A 20,960-nucleotide genomic window follows, 5' to 3' on the forward strand; every position below is an offset into this window, starting at 1 on the left:
GATTGTGCCTGGGAAAGCAGTGTCCTCTGGCTGGATGAAAGCTCCTGGGGCCGCCTGGGGTGTGTGCAAAGCTGCATTAGGTCTTGGCCCTGGGTTCTAGTTCTTTTACTGCTAAACTGTGTGTCCTTGGGTGAGTTACTTCATTTTTATCACTCGAAAAGGGAATGGATCTGTTCCTCTCAGATCCGTTTCATCTAAAAACAAAGCTCTATTAAATGGCCATGTGGTGATGAGGAACTATATTTTGGGGACCTGCTTATTCAGGTGGACATTTACCCTTAGGGGTGCCACATCATTAAGTCATGTTCTGGGGAACAGCTGGAGCTGGGGTGCAGACGAGGATCCCAGGATTGGAGTGGAGCCAGGGTATAGCTTTGAGCCCCTTGTGGACGACAGACCACAAAACAGGGGCCAAACAGATGACACAATACAAATGCAAACCAAGACAGAAACAAAACATCAGACCCTGCTGGGAACAGAGAAGCTCCAGGCACCTAAAGCAAGCAGCTGTTTAAACTGAGCAAGGAACAAGCAGGAAATACACTTCACTCTATGGTTATTTCACATGGAGAACTGTTTTTCTGAAACAGTTCAGATTAGATTTTTTTTTTGACTGACAGCCATGAACTGTAGTGGTGATCTTGTGCAGGACTATAGGACCAGCCAGTTTTATGTCATCCCATGTGTGCCAAATGCTCCCTCTTCCTGGGCCAGTGTTCCCAACTGCGCACACTCTGGAAGGGAAGCCTAACCATTCTTTACAATCCGGCTAAAATCTCACCTCATTTCTACATCCTCTGAAGTCTCAACACGGACAATGACTACTTTGATCATAGGGACTCTTATCCCAGTGTGGCCAGCATTATGGTTTTATTACAATGTATCACTCTTCAACTGGATTAGACACCCCTAGAAAGCTAGGATGGCATTTTATACCTAAGATCTTTATGCACCTCCTCTTTCCTACCTCCATCTTCCATGGATATAATAAAGGCTCAAGCCTTGTATCTTTGTAAACACTCCCCACCTCCCACTTGCCTGTTAAACTAGCACATGGGGAAGATGGAGGTGACAGCTCCTACTTCTGGAAAACAGCTGGCGCTGGCAAGGGTCTATTTGAGGACAGGCACATTTCTCTTCTCCATCACGCGGGGATCAATCCGTTCCCCACGCCATAGAACCACTGAATCCAGGCAGTAACCGTGGAAGGCTGTTTGGGGCAGCATCTGCTGCTACAGCTGCCTCCTGGAGCCACTGATCTATACAGAAGGAATCTTAGCTCAAGGATTAATCCCAAAGGCCTTGCTCGGTCCGCCATGAGCTGATGCTTGCACTGGGCGCCGTCCTTGGCCCAGTGGGACTGCTAGTTGCCAGCCCTCGCGCCTGCCATCCATCGAGCTCTGAATTCCGACCCACGTGGCCCGACCTCACCCCTCTCTCACTGAGCTCCCAGTCCAGGAGAAGCCCCTGAGGTCTCCTGAATGTACTCAGGTTCCGTCACCTGCCCCGGACCCCAGTCACCCGGGATGGGGAGAACGCGGGCCGAGACCTCGGAGGGCGCTCTCAGGCAGCCTGGCGCAGCGTGTGACCCAGTACGGGATAATTCTTGGTGGCCACAAGCTCCCGGGTCTTTCGGATTAAGGTAGGAGCACGAGAGACTCAATGGCTGCCTAGACCCGACCGCTTCTCCAGTGGCCGCGCAACTAGCCTCTCAAGAGGGGCACGACTTCAGTCAACCAGTCAACTAGTGGATTCCTCGAAGGCCCGCCCACCTGCCGCTGAGTGACAGCGCGCCAGGCCGGAGCAGGAGATGCGCTTGCGCAGATCGGCCGGCCGAGCTCCCCGGCGCTTCGGTCCCACTGCGCATGTTCTCTGTCCCCTACAGAGACCAGGGCTTGAGTCTGCAGCACCTGTCTCTCTCGCCTGCATCCCTCTGGGCATCCCGGCCCCGGCTATGACGGCTCACTCCTTTGCCCTCCCAGTCATCATCTTCACCACGTTCTGGGGCCTCATCGGCATCGCAGGGCCCTGGTTCGTGCCGAAGGGACCTAACCGTGGGTAAGGAAGGCACATAGGCCCTGGCTTCCGCGGACCCCTCTTCCCCTGTCCCCTGCCCCCGCCACCTCTCCACTCCGGGGGGTGGCATCCTGCCCTGCCGCCAGCACCAGTCCGGAGACGTCTCTCCGGATCGCCTTCCACAAGGTCTCTGCTCCTGGGCCGCGTTCGGCCGAGGAACAGAGAGTAGTCCGGGCCAAAAGGGGAGACAGACACCTAGACAAGGAGCAGGTGACATGGAGATGGCCAGGTGTCCCTTCCTGCAGCCGGGAAGGGGCGGGGCGGGGCGGGCGCCGGTGCAGTGTCTCCCCGCCTTGCCAGCTGTGTGACCTTGAGCCTCAGTCTCTCCATAGTAAATGAGCATGATGCTAACACCTGCCTCGTAAGGCTGGGTGGGGATTATTCAACAATGCACTTAAAACATTCGCCAGTGCACGGCACATTCTGTGCACTGGATCATTTTGAGTGGGCATTATTTTTCGAAGGTTCCCTAGCAGATTTCTGTACATGCATTAGTTGCTGCTTCATCATATCCTCGGTTATAAAATGCTCTCCCTTTGTCCACAAGTCTGTTTTCACAGTGCCCAGCCAAGACTGGCCCAAGCCCTGAGTAATGTTGAAAGAGGGAAGAGGTCTCCAGCATGAACTTGAAGTGCTTTAGATCCGAGATTCCAAGCCCTGCTGTGAATTTGCATAAGCTTTGGCTTGGGGTTGCTTGGAGAGATGCCTGTCGCCTTTGTTCTTAAAAATTTGCAGGGCTGATGGGTCCCAGAGCTCCATTTTGTAAAGCATTTTAGTGTCAATTCTCTGGCAAATCTCCTAGAGTTCTTGATGGCTCTCCTCCTGTATTTTAAGCTTCGGTCTTCAGATGCTGTTCTCTTATAACACCCAGCCTCAGAAATGGCTCACAGTCTCCTTGCTTCTTGCCCTGTCTTCTGACCTGCTGTTTTCCTTATTGCTCAATGAACTTTGAATGCCCCAAGGCCACTCCACAGTGTCATGCTACATTGGGTGGTAACTTTCCCCACCAGGTCGGCAATATGAAGAAATTTTGGGTGGTGGAGAAGGGAGATAAAGGCAGGATTGGCACTGTCACTTCTGTGGGCAGGGCATCCCTCCCCAAGAGGTGACACTGAGAGCTTCTGTTCTCCAGGTGGCAGTTCTCACCCTGAGAAGATTCAGCCTTCTGTGTCCAGGGAGTATCAGGAGGGCTTGTGGAACAGCTGATGCTGACAGCTATTTCTCTGGCCTGGCCAGGCCTTCTGAGAGTGCTACCACCCGACCTGACCTGTGCCTTCTTCTGTTGCAGGGTGATCATCACCATGCTGGTAGCCACTTCTGTGTGCTGTTACCTCTTGTGAGTACTGCCCTTGCCAGGTTTGTTCTTTGTCTGCCCTTCTCACTCTGGCTCTGGTGCCCATTTGTCTGCTGCATGAGCTTTGTAACAATCTTGGGCTGCATATCCCACCTGTGAGATGAATGAGTTACCCAGTGAACCTGAATGAGCATCAAAAGTGCCTGAACAGCTAGCTTTTGGGCTTCGTTCTAGACCCAGCAGATCCTGGCTTTAAGAAGGCTTACACTTGGGAATCTTTGTTTGTTTGCGGTACTGAGAATTGAACCCAGGGCCTTTGCACTGAGCTACATCCCAGCCCTTTTTAATTTTTTTTTTTTTTTTTTTTGAGATAGGGTCTCATTAAGTTGCCCAGGCTGGGCTTGAACTTGTGATCTTCCTGCCTTAAGCTCTCAGAGTACAGGGATTGCAGTGTGGGCTGCTGTGGCTGGCAGGAATCTGTTTTGATGAGAATCCCCAGACATCAAATGCAGCCAGTTTAGAACAATAAAATGAGAGAAACACTTGTCATGCTTGGGAAGGATACCCTGGGGATACAGAAAAACATTCTAAGGCACAGTTCAAGAGAACTCAGTTCCCAGTTCTCAATGTCCATGCTGTTCCTAGGAACTGTGCCTTTTTTACAAAAACAGAAAGACATCCCCTCCATCCAGTCCAGTCCTGCAGTTAGGTTGCTCCTGGTTGAAATTGCCCTGGCTGTCAAACCAAGGAAAAAGTTCAAGTTCTAGTTTTGGGGACACACTGTCTCATTGCCAGTCAAACCACATTAAGATGCAGGATTTCCTCTTATACATTATTTTATGAACTATTTTGGTGCTCTTTATTCAGAACAACCCAGACAGACAGATTAGGTGACAAAAAGCTGATTCCCTTATAAAGGTAACAGATTCTTTTAAAAGAAACCAGAGTTGGTGGAACAAGCCTGTAATCTCAGCATTCTGGGGGTGCTGAGTCAGGATGATTGCAAGTTTGAGTCCAGCCTGGGCAACTTAGCAACCTAATGAGACTCTGTCTCAAAATAAAAAAATTTATAAAGGCCTAGGGATGTAGCTTAATGCAAAGGCTGTGGGGGTTCAATCCCCAGTACTGAGAAAGAAAGAAAAAAAGAGAGAGAGAGAGAGAGAGAGAGAGAGAGGAGAGGAGGAAAGAAAGAAAGAAAGAAAGAAAGAAAGAAAGAAAGAAAGAAAGAAAGAAAGAAAGAAAGAAAGAAAGAAAGAAAGAAAAAGAAAGAGAGAGAGGGGTCTGGGACTTAAGGGTGTGGTTCAGGGATACAGCGTGTGTGAAGCTGGGGTCTGTAGAGAGCAGGGAGCCCCTGACCAGAGAATACACAGGCTCTGGTGGGAGTGGCACTCCAGCCCTGGAGGCTGCCTTGAGCGGCCCCTAATCTCAGCCCCAGCCCTAACTTAGAGACCTTACAAACCAAAACCCACAAACCCTGGGCTACCACCCCATGCCTGCTGGGGTGTGGGTGGTTCCCTGGGTGGAGGACACGGGCCCTCCCACCTGCAGGGTGTCTGAGGTCCTTGGTAGGCAGAAAAGAGAGACCAAGGCCTCCCTTGGCATGGGTGTGGGTCCCTTCTGTGCCTAGCCCCCCTCACACTGCTGTCCCTGGCAGCTGGCTTCTCGCCATCCTGTCCCAGCTGAACCCCCTGTTTGGACCCCAGCTGAAGAATGAGACCATCTGGTACGTGCGCTTCCTGTGGGAGTGACCAAGCAACTGCTGCTGCGTGTGGCCCCAGGTACTAAGGGATAGCGGGCGGGGAGAAAGGGAAGGCGGGGCCGTGGAACAGTTCTTAGTTGGATTCAGGTATTTAGCAAAGCAAAAAAAGGCTGACCGGTGGCTCTCTGCCTGTGCTGTGCCAGCCCCTAGGGCCCTTTCGTGCCCACACAGGGCTTCTTCCAGAGGGATATCACACACACACACACACACACACACACACACACACACACACACACACAGAGCTGTGGGATGGGCAGGGGAGACCGAATCTGTCACAGGTGACACGAGCCTGAACAGAGGGTTGATAAGGGTTTGCTGAGTAACTGGGACAGGGCTGAGGTGAGTTTCCAGGGAGGGGTTCAGGGGGTCCTCACAAGATGCTGACCTTAACATCATGTGCCTTTCAGGTATCCCAGTGTTCTGGATGACCCTGGCTTGACATCCCTGGTGACCTTCATCCCACCTTCCCCACGGCTGTCCTGGGCCCTCCATGCTCCCCTGTGTTAGCACTTCAAGGTCCACACGCCCAGGGATCAGTGAGTTCTAGGACATCCCATCTTCCCAGCCAGTGGGGGGTCTGGAAGCCCAGAGCCAGACTAGAGCCAGGGTATCCCTGAGGTTTCCTCTCCTTCCCTCCCCAGCCGGTCCTGGGAGCAGCTGGTCCAGGTAGGCTCCATTTCTCACAGGTGGGACACAGGTGAGGACAGCGTCCTTGGCCCAAGGTGGGGGATCTGTCCCCCACCAGCTGTGAGGTACCCAGAGCTGTGAGGACAGAGCTCGCACATTCTGTCTGGTCCCTAGCCTCACTCATTGTTACTTATTCAGTGCCCCTTCACTTGTGGTGGAGCAGCAGCAGAATCTAATGTGTCTCACCCAGATTCCTCGCTCTGGTCTGCCACCCACTCAGCTTGGGGCCCCACACGGACCCAGCTCCCCAAACCCCTTCCTCCCCTCACCTCTGCAGCCTTCCCGTGGGGTGGAGGTGTCAAGCATGACTGAAAAACCGATTTGTGTCTAATAAATAACAATGATGCAAGATTTTAGTTTGGTGGGGAAACCCTGGCTTCTGCTGAGTCTACTGGCTGCCACCTGATTTCCAGTTCTTCGGTGGGTAGATCGGGGACAGCAAAGGGCACTGGCAGCTGATGCCCTCGAAGATGCATGTCTGGGAGAGATAGACACGGAAGACCTGAGACCTGGACCTTGTTGAGTGTCCTGGATTTGGCCCAGAGCCAGGCCCAGGAAGAGGAGGAAGACTGGGTGGTTAAGTGGAACGTGGATGACCACTCTTAGATGATGGAGAGGCGACTCCCAGCTTGTGCAATAAAGCAGGTCCCCTGTGTCTGCAGTGACCTCATTCTAGACCTCTGAGGGCTGGCACCTGCCTGGCTTCCTGTGTGGAGTAGCATGGGTGGAACTCAGTAGCGATGAGGCCGAACCAACAGCTGAGGGCCTGGAGCTGGTCGAGGGGCTTCTGTTGATCCAAAGGGCAATGGGGAACCACAAAGGATTTGGATCTTGGTTTTTGTGGTACTACAGATTGAATCCAGGGCCTTCACACTGAGCTATATCCCCTACCCTTTCTAAAATGTTGAGACAGGGTCTCACTGTTGCCCAGGCTGGGCTTGAAGCCGTGATCCTCCTGCCTATGACGTGTGCCACCATGCCTGGCTCATAAAAGGCTTTTAAAGTGCTGTGTGCCCACCATTTGGGCCTCAGGTCTGGGATGTTTAGGATCTTTTTTGGCCCACGGTCGGGAACAGGGAGAGTTCATCAGAGAGGGCTCCTTCCCCCTACCCAGTTCCTGTTCTCTGGATTCTTAGCTTGTAGGTGCTACATTGTCGGGCTGTCTTGATACTTCCAGGATGTATATGATGCTGGATTCTCATGGAAACACAGGCAGCAGCCTCATTCCTAGGAGGTGGAGTCCTGCAGATCTGCTTCCTGCTCCCTAGGCACCTCTGGACTGAGAGCTGGCCCTGTGCTTTCCCAGCTTTTTTTCCTGTGCAGCCACTGCTTCCATTTAGAACCTTTAAGGTGGAGGCGTCCTTCAGTGATGAAGAGACAGAGATGGAGATAAAGAGACATTGTTCACAGATCCTGGAGGTACAGGTAGGGAGCTGTGGAGAGAGAGGTGAGGACCTGCAAACTTGCTGTCTGAGGGGCCCAAATTGGGCCATTCAAACCGAGGAAGCAGATCAGGAAACAAACTAGTGCAAAAAGCCTTCTTGTCCTACACACTCAAGCACAGTCAGACCTTGGTACTCACTGCTTTCAAACTCCAATTTGGTACTGGAAGCATTTTGATAGGGAAATTGTCCCATCTTATAGTTTGTTTGGTCCTCCATGCACAAGATAGAACTTGTCAGAGTCAATTGCCTGTCCAGCCAAAGCAATTTGTTTGGGATGCATCTCACCTCCAGGAGCAAGTTAACGATGAGTACCGAGCATGGAGGTGCCACTATTCTCAAGGTCCCGTATATGTCACAGATATCAGCACAGCCAGTCAAGGAGGGCCAAGGGCTGAGCTGCTGTCCATTGTACTCTGGCCTGGCCTGCCCCACCCCTTTGAGGAGGACTGGCTTCCATCCTGGGCTTTCCCAGGCAGGACTGCAGGGCCAGCAGGTTTTGTCAAGGGTAGAAAAAGCTGGACAGTTAAAGCTACAAAAACAATTATTCAATAACTACTGACAGTGGGGAAAAGAGCTGAGCTGCCTTGGATTTGCACAGAGACTGAGAGGACGTTGCCAGGGAGAACTGAGGTGACAGTAGGGAGGTGAGTGAAGAGGGGTTCAGGTCAGATCAGGAAGCACAAAGTAACAAAAGGGTGATGAGCGTTAGAGACACAGGATTCCATTCTCTCTCAGACTGGGAGAAAAGGCCCCATGCTCCAGAGAAAGGGATTTCAGAGGAAGGCATCCAGATACTAGAGGAAGACACCCAAATCTCTACGAATGGGCAGTGGCCAAGAGTAGGTACCCTTGAGCCACACCAAGTGATACAGTGGGAAGCAGCCTTGGAGACCACGGGGTCCTGGATGACGCCCACTTGAGAAGTCCAGGTAGCCAAGGTAAGTTAGGTTGCACAGTGTGTGGCCAGCAGAGGGCAGCACCTGCAGAGAAGGCCAATTTGCTTCACCCTGGGGGCAGGTATTGGGCTGATGTTAGCAAACCTAGTCTGAGAGCAATGGCTTTGAGCCAAGAGCAGCCCTACTTCTGACAGTACCATTTCTGGAAGAGAGCATCCTCCAAGGCTATTTTGTAAGAACACCAATAGCTAGTTGGAAGTATCCTGCAACTTTACATGCTCTGGTTCCAGCCCTCCCCAACAGTCGCCTGTGAATTCTTCCTGCCTCAGCATCCCAGAGAAATCTGGCACACTGATTGATGAGGGACACCCATCCCCCCAGGTTTTCACCTGGGAGAGGCAGGTACTGTTCCACTCCCCAGGGAGCCCTGGAGTGAGGTCCTTGGGTGCTTTTGGTTGCTTTGCACAGAAACAGGATAATTAATGATTGTGGAAATACGAATAGTTGGGCAGTGGTCCCCTCCCCTAGTAATCTCCCTGTGTGCCGAAAGCCACCCTCTGTTTATTAGACTTCATGGTTTCCAGGAACAAAGTCTGATGGCAGCCACTAGGTTTGCTCGGCTTGTAACGTAGAACACACTGAGGGCCTTCAGCCAAAGTCCTAGGTGAGCTCAGCCACACTCTGGTTAACAAAGAATCACTCACAGGGGAGACAGATGTTGGTCAAAGGATACAATGCTCCGGTAAGACAAAAGGAACGACATGGTGACTGCAGTTACAACATGGTGAATACTAACATATTATCAAGTAGATTTTAACGGTTCTCACCATGAAAAAAGGTGAGATAATAAATAATGTTAAATGTTAAAAAGCACCATTTAGCCATATACATACTTTGTGTGTGTGTGTGTGTTGTGTGTGTGTGTTCTGAGGTAGGATCTATTAGGCCAGAACTTTGGGGTCTGGAGCAAGACTCCCCTTTCGAGCAGTATTTGTGCGAGTCCTTGGTAAGCAGGCTGGGGTCAGCCTGAGAGTCACACTCTGCACTTGGGCTTCAGTGGTGTTGCTCAGTGTGCAGTATGGGCACCTGTACAGAATGTCCTGGAATGGTCGACCCTGGGTTCCATGCCACATTCTAACAGGTTAGTCACACAGGTGAATTTAACACCAGCTGGCAAGGGCTCTGGTGCTGAGGCCCCGGGACAAGGTGATGAGGTGGGCTGGATAATCCTCTGGGTCTGGAGAGGCTGGAAAGGGCTGTCCTGTGTACTCGGATGTTTAGCAGCATCCCTGACCTGTACGCACCAGATCTCCAGCATAGTCCCTCCCTTTGCTTGCGGCTGTCACAGACCTAAGTGTCTCCAGCCATCCTGAACCCATCCCCCGAAGAAGTCAAACACGTGCCTTCGGGAACCGCTGCTCTAGGGTCTGGATCCTCAGTGATTTCCAAACTCTCTCATCACCCCAGAGCCCTTCGAAGGAGGCTGAGAAGCCCTGGGGGTCGCTGGGCTCCTGAGCGGTGTCATCAGCCTTTCATTTGGTCTTCCCAGTGGAGCACCGTAGGGAGCAAGGGGTGCCCAAGCTTTCAGGAGTGTTGGGGATCAGAGTGGGAATCAGTCCCTGCACCAGGTGGCCCATCAGTAAGAACAGAGGATCAAGTGAGGTTTAAAACAGTAAATAATTAGTAAAGTGCATGCACACTCCTGTTGCAGCAGCCTGGTTGAGGGGCCTGGAGCTTGGAGGGATATGCAAACAGCCAAGACCTCCGAGGAAGATGCGAAGGAAAAACTGCCTTCTAGCTGGTCATCCCAGCACTCAGGAAGCTGAGGCAGGAGGATAACAAGTTCGAGCCCTGCCTGGGCAATTTAGCGACTTTGCCTGACTCCGTCTCAAAATAAAAAATAAAAGGGATGGGATGTAGCTCAGTGCGAAAGGGCTGGGTTCAACTCCCAATACTACAAAACAAAAACTAACAAAAAAGGAAAACCAACGTCGGTCACGCAGCACCGCTATCTCCGAGCGCAGCAACCCAAGGTAGGACTCCATGCAGAGTTTCCACTTCCGGCGGCAACTGCCCGCGCCTGCGCACTGCGGTCCGCTGCGGGCCTGTAGCAATGGCGGGCGGGGACGCGCGGAGCCACCTGCACACCGCTGTTTCCGGGAGCGGCCCCTCCCCCTGCTTGCCCGGTGGCTAGGCCGGCGCCTGGGTGGGGGGACGCATGTGAGGTCCTGGTCCGCCCCTGGCCTAAGGTGAGCCGAGTAGGGGCGTGGTAGCTCTCATTTTGCATTCACCGACTGCTGGACCCACGCCGCCCTCTACGACCCCACAGTGGTGCCCTCGTCGCCAGCCTGCCCTCCCCACCCCGCCGGAACCCTCCAAGACCGCCAGCGCTGAGCCTTCGCTCCCGTGGCGCCAGGAATTGCCTGCCTCGAGTCTGCTGCAGACGGAGCCCCCCCCCCCCCCCCCCAGCCGCGACAGTCCTGTGAGGTGGCCCTGCTATTGTCCCCGCGGTAGGTAGCAGAGCGCGGTTTGCAGCCCGCGTAGACCGACTCTGGACCCCATGCTCACTTCGAGTCTGGGATGAGCCCTGACCTCCCGGGAAAGCGCAGCGCATTCTGTTAGCGGGGTCTCATTTTATGACACCGATGCGTAACGTGGGATCTGACAATGCTGACTTATTATTTCAAACACCTCCATGTGGGGGCCAGGGAACTGAACCCAGGGCCCTAGCATTGAGCTACATCCCTGTCCCCCTCTTTTTGGAGACTGGATCTGGTCTAAATTGCTGAATTTCCCAGTCTTGGCTCTAGCTTACAGTTTTCCTGCCTCAGCCCCCCAGAGTGCTGAGATCACAGGTGTTTGCCACCAGTGTTCTGCTCCCCTTCCCTTTTATAAATAGCCAAATTTGCATGTGAGACAAAACCCAAAAATGTAGTGTTTGGGCCTCTTATTTTTCTTCCTCACATTCCTCTTTTCTGTCCTTTTTTCATCACTTTTCTACCTCCTTAATCCTTGTTGGGATTGAGGACAAACCCAAGATTTGAGGGCCCAGCTTGTGCTTTAAAATCCCCTTCGAGAACCAGTTGTGGTGGCCCATTGGCCCATTTCTGTAATCCCTGCTGAGGCAGGAGGATCACCAGTTGGAGCCCAGTTTGGGCAACTTACTGACTTCCTGAGACCCTGTCTCAAAATGGAAAAGTAAAAAGGGCTGGAGATGCATGCAGCTTGGTGAGAAGGCCCTGAGTTTAATCTCAGTGAGGGGAGGCTGAGGAGGAGGAACGTGAGAGAAGAGGGGGTGATGTCTTTGGGCCTGAAAGAGTGTTGTGGCATCAACTGAGGCAGGAGGGTTGCAAGTTTGAGCTCAGCTTGGGCAAGTTAGCTAGACCCTGTCTCAAAGTTTAAAAAGCTCAGTGCAAGGGCCCTGGGTTCATCCCCAGTACCAAAAAAAAAAAAAGAACTGAAAAAGGTCTGCGAAATAGCCGCCCCTCCCCTCTGGGATTATTCTTGGAAAGAACTGGTGAGAGCAGGCAGGAGAAAGTAATTCATTGAGCCTAGGCACCAGTAAGTGCTGAGGCGCCTCCTCCTCCTCCCTAAGGTTGCCTGTCACACTGCTCAAGGCTTCTCCCTGCCAACAGGTAGGCTCCGGGCCTGCCTTCGGTTTCCTCCCGATCCTGAACCAGGTCCATACATCCCTGCCACCATACCCATCTTTCTTTGTTCTCAGTCAGAAAAAATGATTTCTTCCAAACTCTGAGGCCAGTCCCAGCCACGACCCTTCCCTCAGCAATCTCCTGCTATGGATTTCAAGTTTCTCCTTTGTACCTAGCCTCATCTCTCTTCCCATCAGTCCTGTTCTGTTGGAGACACCCCAAGCCTTCCCCTCCATCTCCATCCCAAAGTCCCAAGTGCAGGTGGCCCTCCACAGCAGCTGGACCTCCTTAGGGTCTGCATCTGCGGGTACTGCAGCCCACGGACAGGCACCAGAATGTTCAGGAAAAGAAAAGTTGCCATCTCCTCCCAGGCTTTTTCCTTGTCTTTATTCCCTAAATGATACAGGGTAACATCTATTTCCATAGCGTTTGTGTTGCACTTGGTGTTACAGAAAACCTAGAAATGATTTACAGTATACGGAGGGTGTGTTTAGGTTATGCACAAATGCTGTGCCATTGTACACAAGGGATTTGAGCACCCATGGATTCTGGTGTCTTGGGGGCCCTGGACCAGTCCCCCCAGGATACCTGCTTGTCACACTTCACTGACCTGCCTAGACCTTGTCTTCTTCGTCCACTGGCTCGACCTTTGCCTATCAACTGCTCCTTTCTGGAAAGTCTCTCCCTTGCTTTCCCTTCCGTCACTTAGATTTCTCTGAGTCTCCCACCTTTACCACTCAGGCATCTCTGAGGTCTGCCCCTCCTCTGCCCTCCCCCTGTCATCAGACTTACCTAGGCAGCCGCCCTCTCCTCCTGGTGGTGTTCCCTTTTCCGAGCAAAGGTGCCTAATGATTTGTTCCTAAAGAACCTCCCACTCAGCCTCTGTGTGGCTCTCCATCAGGCCCTCAGCATGAGCTACCTCTGGACTCAGCTCCTGATGACCGCATCCACCTGCCCTGGGCCCCCCTCGCTTGTGACCCATGTGACCTGCTCAGGCTGCAGTCCCGACACTCCTAGGTCTATAAACTCAGTCCCGTCTTGTGGCTGTAATCCTAAGTGTTGTCATCTTGTGATGTGTCATGGGTCCCTTCTTACTCATAGTCAAAGTACTGTGGTTCGGGGATGTTTTTCTTTAGAGTCTGGGGCCTAGCTCTGTGTAGGGTGCTTGCCTAGCATGTCAAAGCCCTGGGTTCAGTCCCCCAGCAGCACGCACACGTGCACCCACATGCAGAAGTTACATTTCAGAATTATTTATTCAAGGTTGGCTGTCACCAGCATCTGCCTCACTGCCACCCTGATATGCTCCAGTGGAAGAGAACGGGGTGGCATTAACGTTGTGCCAGTTGCCTGAGATCCTGGATCCATCCATTGGGGCTATCGAGGATTAAAGACCCTGAAGCTGTAGCCCAAGGTAAACCACCCCTTACAGGGAAAAATCCAAGCTCTTCACTGTCCCTGCCTCTTGGTGCTGCATCCCACTTTCTTGTGCTCTGCTGTGAGCCTATTTCTGGGTTTTCTTGCCCTGATCCCTGGGTACCAGCCAGGCAGTTTATCTCCCAATTCTGTGTCTTGGGGGTGCAGTGCTGTCTCATCATAGTTATTTAGGGGATTTTTGTTGAACAGTTAGATGCATCCAGAGTATTTGCAGAATATGGAGTCCTCGGGGACAAGTTTAGTGGGAAACAGAACAGGACTGTTGCCCTTGGCAGCTAATAGGTTTGCAGATGAAAGTTGTATTTTTCCTGGCCACAGCTCTGACAGACAGGTTTTCCCCTTTAATTTTTTTTCCTTTCTTCCAACCCCACCCCTGGTACTGGGGCTTAAACCCATAACCTCCACACTGAGCTACATCCCTAGCCTCCCCAGACTTCTTTTTTTTTTTTAATTTTGAGAGAGGGTCTTGCTAAGCCACTAAATTGCCCAGGCTGGGCTCAAATTTGTGATCCTCCTGCCTCAGCCTGTCAGAGTGCTGAGATTACAGGCCTGTGCCACCCCAGCTGGTACCTTTTCTGTACTTTCTTTGGTGCTATGTTCTCTACCATAGCCTAGTTTTAATGCCTTGTTCTGTGCCCTCCCTGCAAGCTGCTTGTAGAGGCATAGATGGATGGCCTGGGTTGCAGTCTCTTCAGTCATAAACTGAGAGTTGAGGGCCCCTCCCGTGTGACACTGGGAGTGGTTCTCCTGGGCCCAGGACAGTACCTTGAGTTTCACAGGCGTCTCATGTGGGCCTTTGCTCCTCTGATGCCTTGGGGGCTGGCTGAGTTCTGAGACTCTGCCCATCAGAAGAGGCTCCTCAGTAGCAGAGTTGGAGGTGCCTCAGCTGGCTTGTCATGGGTTAGAGGCAGCCCTGCCATCTCCCGTGATCTGAATGTTGGGTGTCACTCACTTGATATCTGAATGCACAGATTTTTTTTATCTTAATCTTCTTTAATCTCATCTTCCTCTGGTCTGAAGGGATGCAGCTGGCCAGATTTCAGATATTCATGGTAGGAGGATTACATCATCTTCCTCCGAGTCTTCTGTCCCTGGGAAATACCCTGGCTTACCAGGCTCATCCCACCCTGTTGCTTTCTTTCTTCCCTTTTCTTATGTCTCTTCTGACTTCTTCAGGTCTGGTTTCTTCATAGCCTAGAGCTTGACCTAAGGCCCAGGGAAATGGATGAGGGGGAAAGGACCAGAGGATGATGGGTAGGGCAGGCATGAGCATCTGGGTGGCTGGGCGGCCCATTTACCAGCATGGGGTTGGTTGTAGGGTGAGCAGGGGAGGGGAGTTTAAGAAAGCGCAGAAAGCCCTGGAGCAGCCTGAATGGACCCCTCAGTGATAGGAGGACCAGAAAAGAGTCTGAGAAGGGTAAGTGGCAGCGTTCAGGGCAGAGGGCATTCTGAAGGGAGGAAGCAGGCTGGGCTTTGGGTGCAGTTGCAGAGCCCATTGAGTTAGTGGCAAGGCAGTCACTGGTGCCTTGCAAAAGCCATAGAGCAGTGGGAGGCCACTATAAGCAGCCCACTGGGAGTCTGTGAGAGGGAATGGGGCCCACCCCAACCTGTGCTCTTTGCAAGAGGCTGATGTCCACAGGGGTGGTTCAGAGGAGCTGAGCAAAGACTGGCTCAGGACACTATAGGCTGCTTCACTTAGCAACCTCTGAGCCCCATGGCACCTTCACTGTGCCCTCATACGCCAGGTGAGCCCAAGTGCTGGGGACACAGATCAGGAGCCCCTCTCCCTCCTGGCCAGAACTCAGTGGCTTCTCTCCCAGTGGGACCTCCTGGGGTCTCCCAGCACTGTGTGGTCCCCCAGTCTTCGGTGTGGCTCGATCTCTGCATGTTGTCAGTGAACACAGGGGCCTTGCCTACCTTCCTGTGCATCCACAACACAGAAAAGTCACCAAGTGCCTCCCACATTCTGAGACTCCTAAAAGAAAAAGGGAAACGTCAGTCAGAAGATGGACAAAGAAACTACTAATAAAGGCTGTCTTTGGGGGCCCAGCTGTGGGAGTTTCCCCTCCAGAATAGTGAAAGTCACACTTTCCCAAGGAGGCTGTGGCAGGGGAGTCTTTGTCCTGGCCTGAATTCGCACTGTTTCGTGCCTTACCTTCTCTCCAGCCTCTCTCTTGCCTTTCCTGTCTGGGCCTCCTCTTCCCCAAAGTGTCCCCCAGAGTTTAGTGAGGCTGCTGAGAGCCGTGCTTTTCATCTTGCCTTCCAGCCTCCACCCATCTTCTCATTGCCCCAAGCTTCCAAGCAAATTGGAAATGGAAAAAATCAAAAAGCCCTCCAAGAGACAGAGACCCTCAGGACCAGGGGGACAAGAGCCTTGTGTGAGTGCCAGCACCCCTGTGACCAGACCTAAGAGCCCAGCCACCAACCTGGCCTGTCCCAGCCCTGACTTGGGTACCAGAGCCACCAACACCTCTTGTAAGCTTGGGGCTACTGAGGAAGGCCTGCCAGAGACCGAGGTCAAACTCGATTTGGCTGACAGAGAAAACAAGGCCAGCAGGAGGAAAGCCAGACTCTCCACCCCTGCAAAGAAATGGGAAAGAGACTTGTCCCAGTGGAAGAGCAGCCTCTGCCCCCTGCCTGGTGGCACACCAGTCTCTCCACCTGGCCTGGACCAGGTTCACCTGGAGAAGCAGGTAGAAGGTGCCCTTGGCCTCCCTCCCACCAATAGAAAGAGAAAAACCCACTCTCTGGGAGGGCCTGATCTTCAGCCCTCTGCCTCCCATGCCAAGTGCTGGGCCAGCCCTGGGAGAAATAAGCTAAAGGGGCACTCTGGGGCCTGCGACTCCCAGCCTGTCCCTGGGTCAGAGCCTCCTGTGAAGCTTGAGAAGAGGAAAGTGTCCAGGCAGAAGGCACATGCATGGAAAGAGGAAGGGGTGAAGACTAGAAAGAAAGCAAGGTCCCTGCCACTCAGTGCTGGCTGTGCCCCAGCGCTGGTCCAGCCTCTGCCCCAGCACCCTCAGAACACCAGTCCTGACAGGTTGGAGGCAAGCCAGACCAAGGAGGATGAGGCCGTGAGGCAGGGTGACATCTTCCCAGCCAATCTGGCCAGAGAGCTGCGCTACCCTAAGAAACAGAAGAAAAAGCATCTGCTTTGTGGCATGATGGAGAAGTCAGGGGCCCAGCCAAGCCTCCAGGAGGCCCCCTCCTTGGATCAGTTGGTTAGAGATACAAAAGTAGAGACCTGGGGCTTAGATTCTGCCCCACGTTTGCTAAGCCCTCTGCAGGCTGTACCAGACGTCAGACAGTTCTTTACTGGGGGCTTCAAGAACACCTACTGTGTCACCTGCACCCTGTGTGGTGCAAGTGTCAGACGGGACAAAGCCGAGGGGCGGTCCCGAGGCTCAGGCCTCATCTGGCATCTGACCAATAAGCACAGCATGCAGTGGGAGAGAAGGCCAGGCCCGGGCCACCCAGGCCAGCAGCCGGCGGGGTCAGATCAGGCACAGGAAAAGGCTCTGCCCACTGGTATGCTCAGAGACCCCCCAGACGCTGTGCCCTCAGAGGACAGCAGCAAGGAGCCAGCTCTGGGTGGACCTGAGCGACTGCTCCTGACCTTGCCACAACTGCCCAGTTTTCCTGGAGCAGTCAAGGACAGCCGCAGTGACACACATGACCCCAGCTGGCCCCAGGCCCAAGCCTGGAACCACAGGATCGCAGAGCTGCTCTGTGGTCTGGTCCTGCCACTCTCCTTTGTGTCCTCCCTGCCATTTAGGAGGTTCATGGCCCAGGTGGACCCTTGCTACCGCCTGCCCTCCCCGGCCTTCTTCTCTGACAAAGCCTTGCCCCTGCTGCACGAGGCCATGGGTGACCAGGTACTTCAGGAGATGCAGTGGGCTGAGGGCAGCCACATCCATCTCACTGCCTCTGTATCAGCCCAGAACTCCATGGTGAACTACATGGCCATCACTGCCCACTGGGTGACCAGCAAGCCCGCGGCACCAGCGAGCCCTCGGAAGCATGCAGTACTCTGGGTCCGGGGCCTGCCCCTTGAGAGAGCAGCCGAGGATGGGCATCCCGAGCTGCTGGAGCAGATCAGCTTGTGGCTGGGCCGCAGCTCCCTGCGAGCCGGTTTCCTGGTGTCGGGTAGCTGCCCCAGCCTGGAGTGGGCAGTGAGGGCCGAGGGTTACACCCATATCCCTTGTTTTGCCCACTGCCTTGACTCCCTGGTGAGCAACTTTCTGCGTCACCACCATAGCGTGCAGATCATCCTGAGCACCGCCAGGGCCATCTGCAGCCATTTCCAAGGCTCTGCAGAGGCCCGGACCCTGCTCGGCCAGGTTCAACAGCAGTGTGGCCTCCCAGCCCAGCAGCCTTTTGAGGAGCTCTCAGATGCTTGGGGCTCAGCCTACCGCTTGATGGAGTGGCTGGTGGGGCAGCAGCCCGCCCTGCAGGCATATGCTGAGAGCCAGCAGCCGGGCAAGGCCGGCACTGCCCTGTCCACTGTGTTCTGGAGCCTGGCAGACAGCCTGGTCAAGCTCCTGCAGCCCTTCCAGATGGCGGTCCACGAGGCCAGCATGGACCAGGCTTCTCTGAGCCAGGTGCTGCCCCAGCTGCGCTACCTGCACATCTTCCTGGAGCAGGTTCACAGGCATTTCCAGGAGCAGAGCATCGGGGACATGGGCGCAGCCTTGAGGCTGGCTGAGGGCTTGGCCCTGCAGCTCTCCACAGACCGCCAGCTCAATGAGCTCTTCCACCGAGAAGAGTTTGTGCTGGCCACCCTGCTGGACCCACGCTTCAAGGGCAAGGTCGAGGCCATCCTGCCTGAGGGGGCTGACATTGACCACTGGAAGCAAGTCCTGGTATACAAAGTGAAGGAGATCATGGTGACTGAATATTTGCCCACCTCCAGTGCAAGGCACAAGGGCGTGCATGCGAACACCACCAGGAGGGCCAGGGCCAAGCAGAAGGGCCAGAAGGAGTCTCTGCACAGGCAGAGTGAGCCTAACCCCTTCCTGCTAGTGCAGAGGGAGAAGAGCCTGCTGGAGCAGTTGGAGAGTGTGGGCCTCCTGGCATCCCAGAGTAGTGGGGCCTCGCTCTCCACAGAGAACCACCTGGCCAGCGTCATCGTCAGGAAGTACCTGCGGGACAATGAGACCATCGGGGCCCAGGAGGACCCACTGGCCTACTGGGAGAGGAAGCGCAGTGCCTGGCCAGCCCTGGCCCAGCTGGCCACCATCTACCTCTCCTGCCCGCCCACAGGAGCCTTCTCAGAAGGCGTCTTAGCCTGCCTGGACAGCCCCACCATTGTAGAACAGAAGCCCCCACTCAAAGGAGAGGCCATTGAGCACCTGCTTTTCCTGAAGACCAACCTGGAGAACTTCCCTCACTACACCCCGCCATCCCTCATCTTCTCCAGTAGTGACCTGGCTGAGGGGGAACAGAACCCATAGCCTGCTGGGCATGCTAGGGTGGGTGCACCTGGGCTGTCGCAGATTGGTTCCAGGAGCCTCGAGAGTTTGGAGGTGCAGCCCGCAGTCTGCTGCTCACAGAACTTACTCAGGGAAAGCCTCCTGCAGCAGATAAGCATGGACCACAATGCTGTCTCCCGGATGTTACCATCTCTCCAGATGTTATCATCTGAAACCTGTCAGTATAGGGATGGCATCTCTGTCCTTGACAGGTTGCCACATTCTCCCCATTGATCTGTGTCTATCCAGCAGTCCACAGAGGAAGGTCTTACTGGCTTCCTATGTGGCTATGAATTGTACTACATGGCTTTTGAAACTGTGATGATGTTATATGAAATATTTCATACTAGTAGATATTAAGTACCTTGCAACAGCTCATCCGTGTGGTTAAGAAGTAGCCTTAGCCAGGAACAGTGATCCATGCCTGTAATCTCAGCTACTTGGGAGACTGAGGCAGGAGGATTGCAAGTTTGAGGCCAGCCAGAGCAACTTAGTGAGTTACCTTATCTCAGGATGAAATATAAAAAGGGCTGATGCTATAGCTCAGTGGTAAAGTACCCTAGGTTTCCCTATACTACCAAAAAAAAAAAAGAAGAGGGCTGGGGATTTAGCTCAGTAGTTCTGCCACCTGCCCTGCAAGTGCAAGGACCTGAGTTTGATACCCGGTACCAAAAAAAAAAAAAAATAGCCTTCCCAAAGAGGAAGAGAGGAACCCCAAAGCAGAGTAGTCATCTCCAGAGGGAAGTGTGTACATCCATGCCCCCAAGGGGTGGGACTGAGCAGCTGGCCTGCAGAACTCAACGTGCCGTCCTTATCCCCAGGTTGCCAAGTCTGTTCCACCTGGCAGCACCTGCCTCCCCTTGCCCTGGCCACTGTTAGGGCAGAGGAGTATTTGGAAGAGAGGAAGGATATGTAAGGAGCTCACTGACAACAGACTGTCCAGAGATGTAGGACTGAGTGCAGCACCTGAGGAATGGGAACCAGTGCGATTGGACAGGAGAGGCAGGCAGCCCAGGCCCTGCACACCCCACAGAACTTGAGTCCTGATAGCCTGAGGGTGCCTGGTCCCTACGATTCGTCAGAAGTAGAGTGCGTACTCCTGGCCTCATAAACCATCTCCTCACTTGAATGGTGACCCCATAAACCTGTCCCCATTCCCTCTTGTCAGTCCTATGTGTCACTGGGACTAATTCAGTAAGACATTGGGAAATGACTGAAAATGTAAAGGAGCAGGAAAAATGAACCCCATTCCTGTCATGCATAGACAGTCTCTGTCAGTGGTTTGATAGGCAGTACTCCCTTTTTTATACTGAGATCATGTGAACTCTTTCTTATGCTGTGTTTTTATTTTAACAATAAACAGTTACAGCTTTTAAGTAATGCTTTGAAAGTGTTGTATTCAATGGCTGGAATAGCACGGTTCAAGCTCCAGATGGCTTCCTGCAGCACCAGGAGTGGGCAGTGGATGGGAGACGTGATCCCGCTGTGCTGCGCTGTCCTGGCTCGGTGGCCAGGGCTGAACCAGCTCCCCAGAAGAGAGGATGGGAGTGGGAGGAAGAGGGTGAGAGAGCTTGGTGATCCTGAGCCAGGGTCCTTATTTGTGGCTAGGGACCCTTTTGTCACCCAGGGGACATTTGGCAGTGTCCGGAGAGAGTTGCAGGTGTCACAGCTGGCAGAGGGGTGATTCTGTTGGTGTCTGGTGGGCAGAGGCCAGCAACGCCCACAGAAAAGACTGACCTTTCCAGAAGGACCTCTGCAGTATCTGGGGCGGGGGCATGGGGCAGAGGAAGGGGTCCCCCATCCCTCCTGGGTTTAGTCCCACCCTGCCCCTGCTCACATCCCAGGCCTCATTTTCCTAGACAGGTAAACAGAGGCTTGTGGGGGTGGGCTTGTTTTCCCTTGATCACAGTCAGCCCCCCTTCAGAGCCCTGACTGTGATGGTACCAAGTCCTTTCGGACTCACTAGCTGGGCCAGAAGGATGATGCGCTTCCTTCCCATGCAGGATGGGCTGGCTGTGTGTCACACAGGCCCAGCCGGCATGGAGCTGTTCACGCAGGCCCGCTGTCTGCTGCCCCCAGGTGCTCAGTCTTGCCCAGGACCACCCATGCTGTGACCCCAGGAAAGTCGGGCCACACAATGCTGTTGTCATTCCTCCATTCCATCCCCAGTGGCAGCTTCTCAGGGCAGAGAAGGCCCATGCTGCTAGAGCAGGTACTGGAGTGTGCTCGCCTTGCCTGGGTGGCCCTTTGG

General features: G+C 53.7%; 2 protein-coding genes across 2 annotated transcripts; both read left to right on the plus strand.

The window, feature by feature from the left end:
* Window positions 1-1,832: 1,832 nt before the first annotated feature.
* On the plus strand, window positions 1,833-6,167 carry Atp6v0e2 (ATPase H+ transporting V0 subunit e2). Its single transcript, XM_004860438.4, has 4 exons — window positions 1,833-2,058; window positions 3,365-3,412; window positions 5,025-5,148; window positions 5,537-6,167. The coding sequence occupies exons 1-3, from the start codon at window positions 1,955-1,957 to the stop codon at window positions 5,116-5,118; spliced, it is 246 nt and encodes an 81-aa protein (XP_004860495.1). The 5' UTR covers window positions 1,833-1,954; the 3' UTR covers window positions 5,119-5,148; window positions 5,537-6,167.
* A 6,900-nt stretch (window positions 6,168-13,067) lies between these two features.
* Window positions 13,068-20,089, plus strand: Zbed10 (Putative protein ZBED10P). The gene is made up of 2 exons (XM_013078039.3): window positions 13,068-13,218; window positions 15,508-20,089. Exon 2 carries the CDS (start codon window positions 15,554-15,556, stop codon window positions 18,689-18,691), a length of 3,138 nt encoding a protein of 1,045 aa, XP_012933493.2. The 5' UTR covers window positions 13,068-13,218; window positions 15,508-15,553; the 3' UTR covers window positions 18,692-20,089.
* Window positions 20,090-20,960: the final 871 nt, after the last annotated feature.

This window comes from Heterocephalus glaber, unplaced genomic scaffold (genome assembly GCF_053883595.1).
Source record: "Heterocephalus glaber isolate CG9 unplaced genomic scaffold, H.glaber_assembly_v1.0 deba00000818, whole genome shotgun sequence".
Lineage (NCBI taxonomy): Eukaryota > Metazoa > Chordata > Mammalia > Rodentia > Bathyergidae > Heterocephalus > Heterocephalus glaber.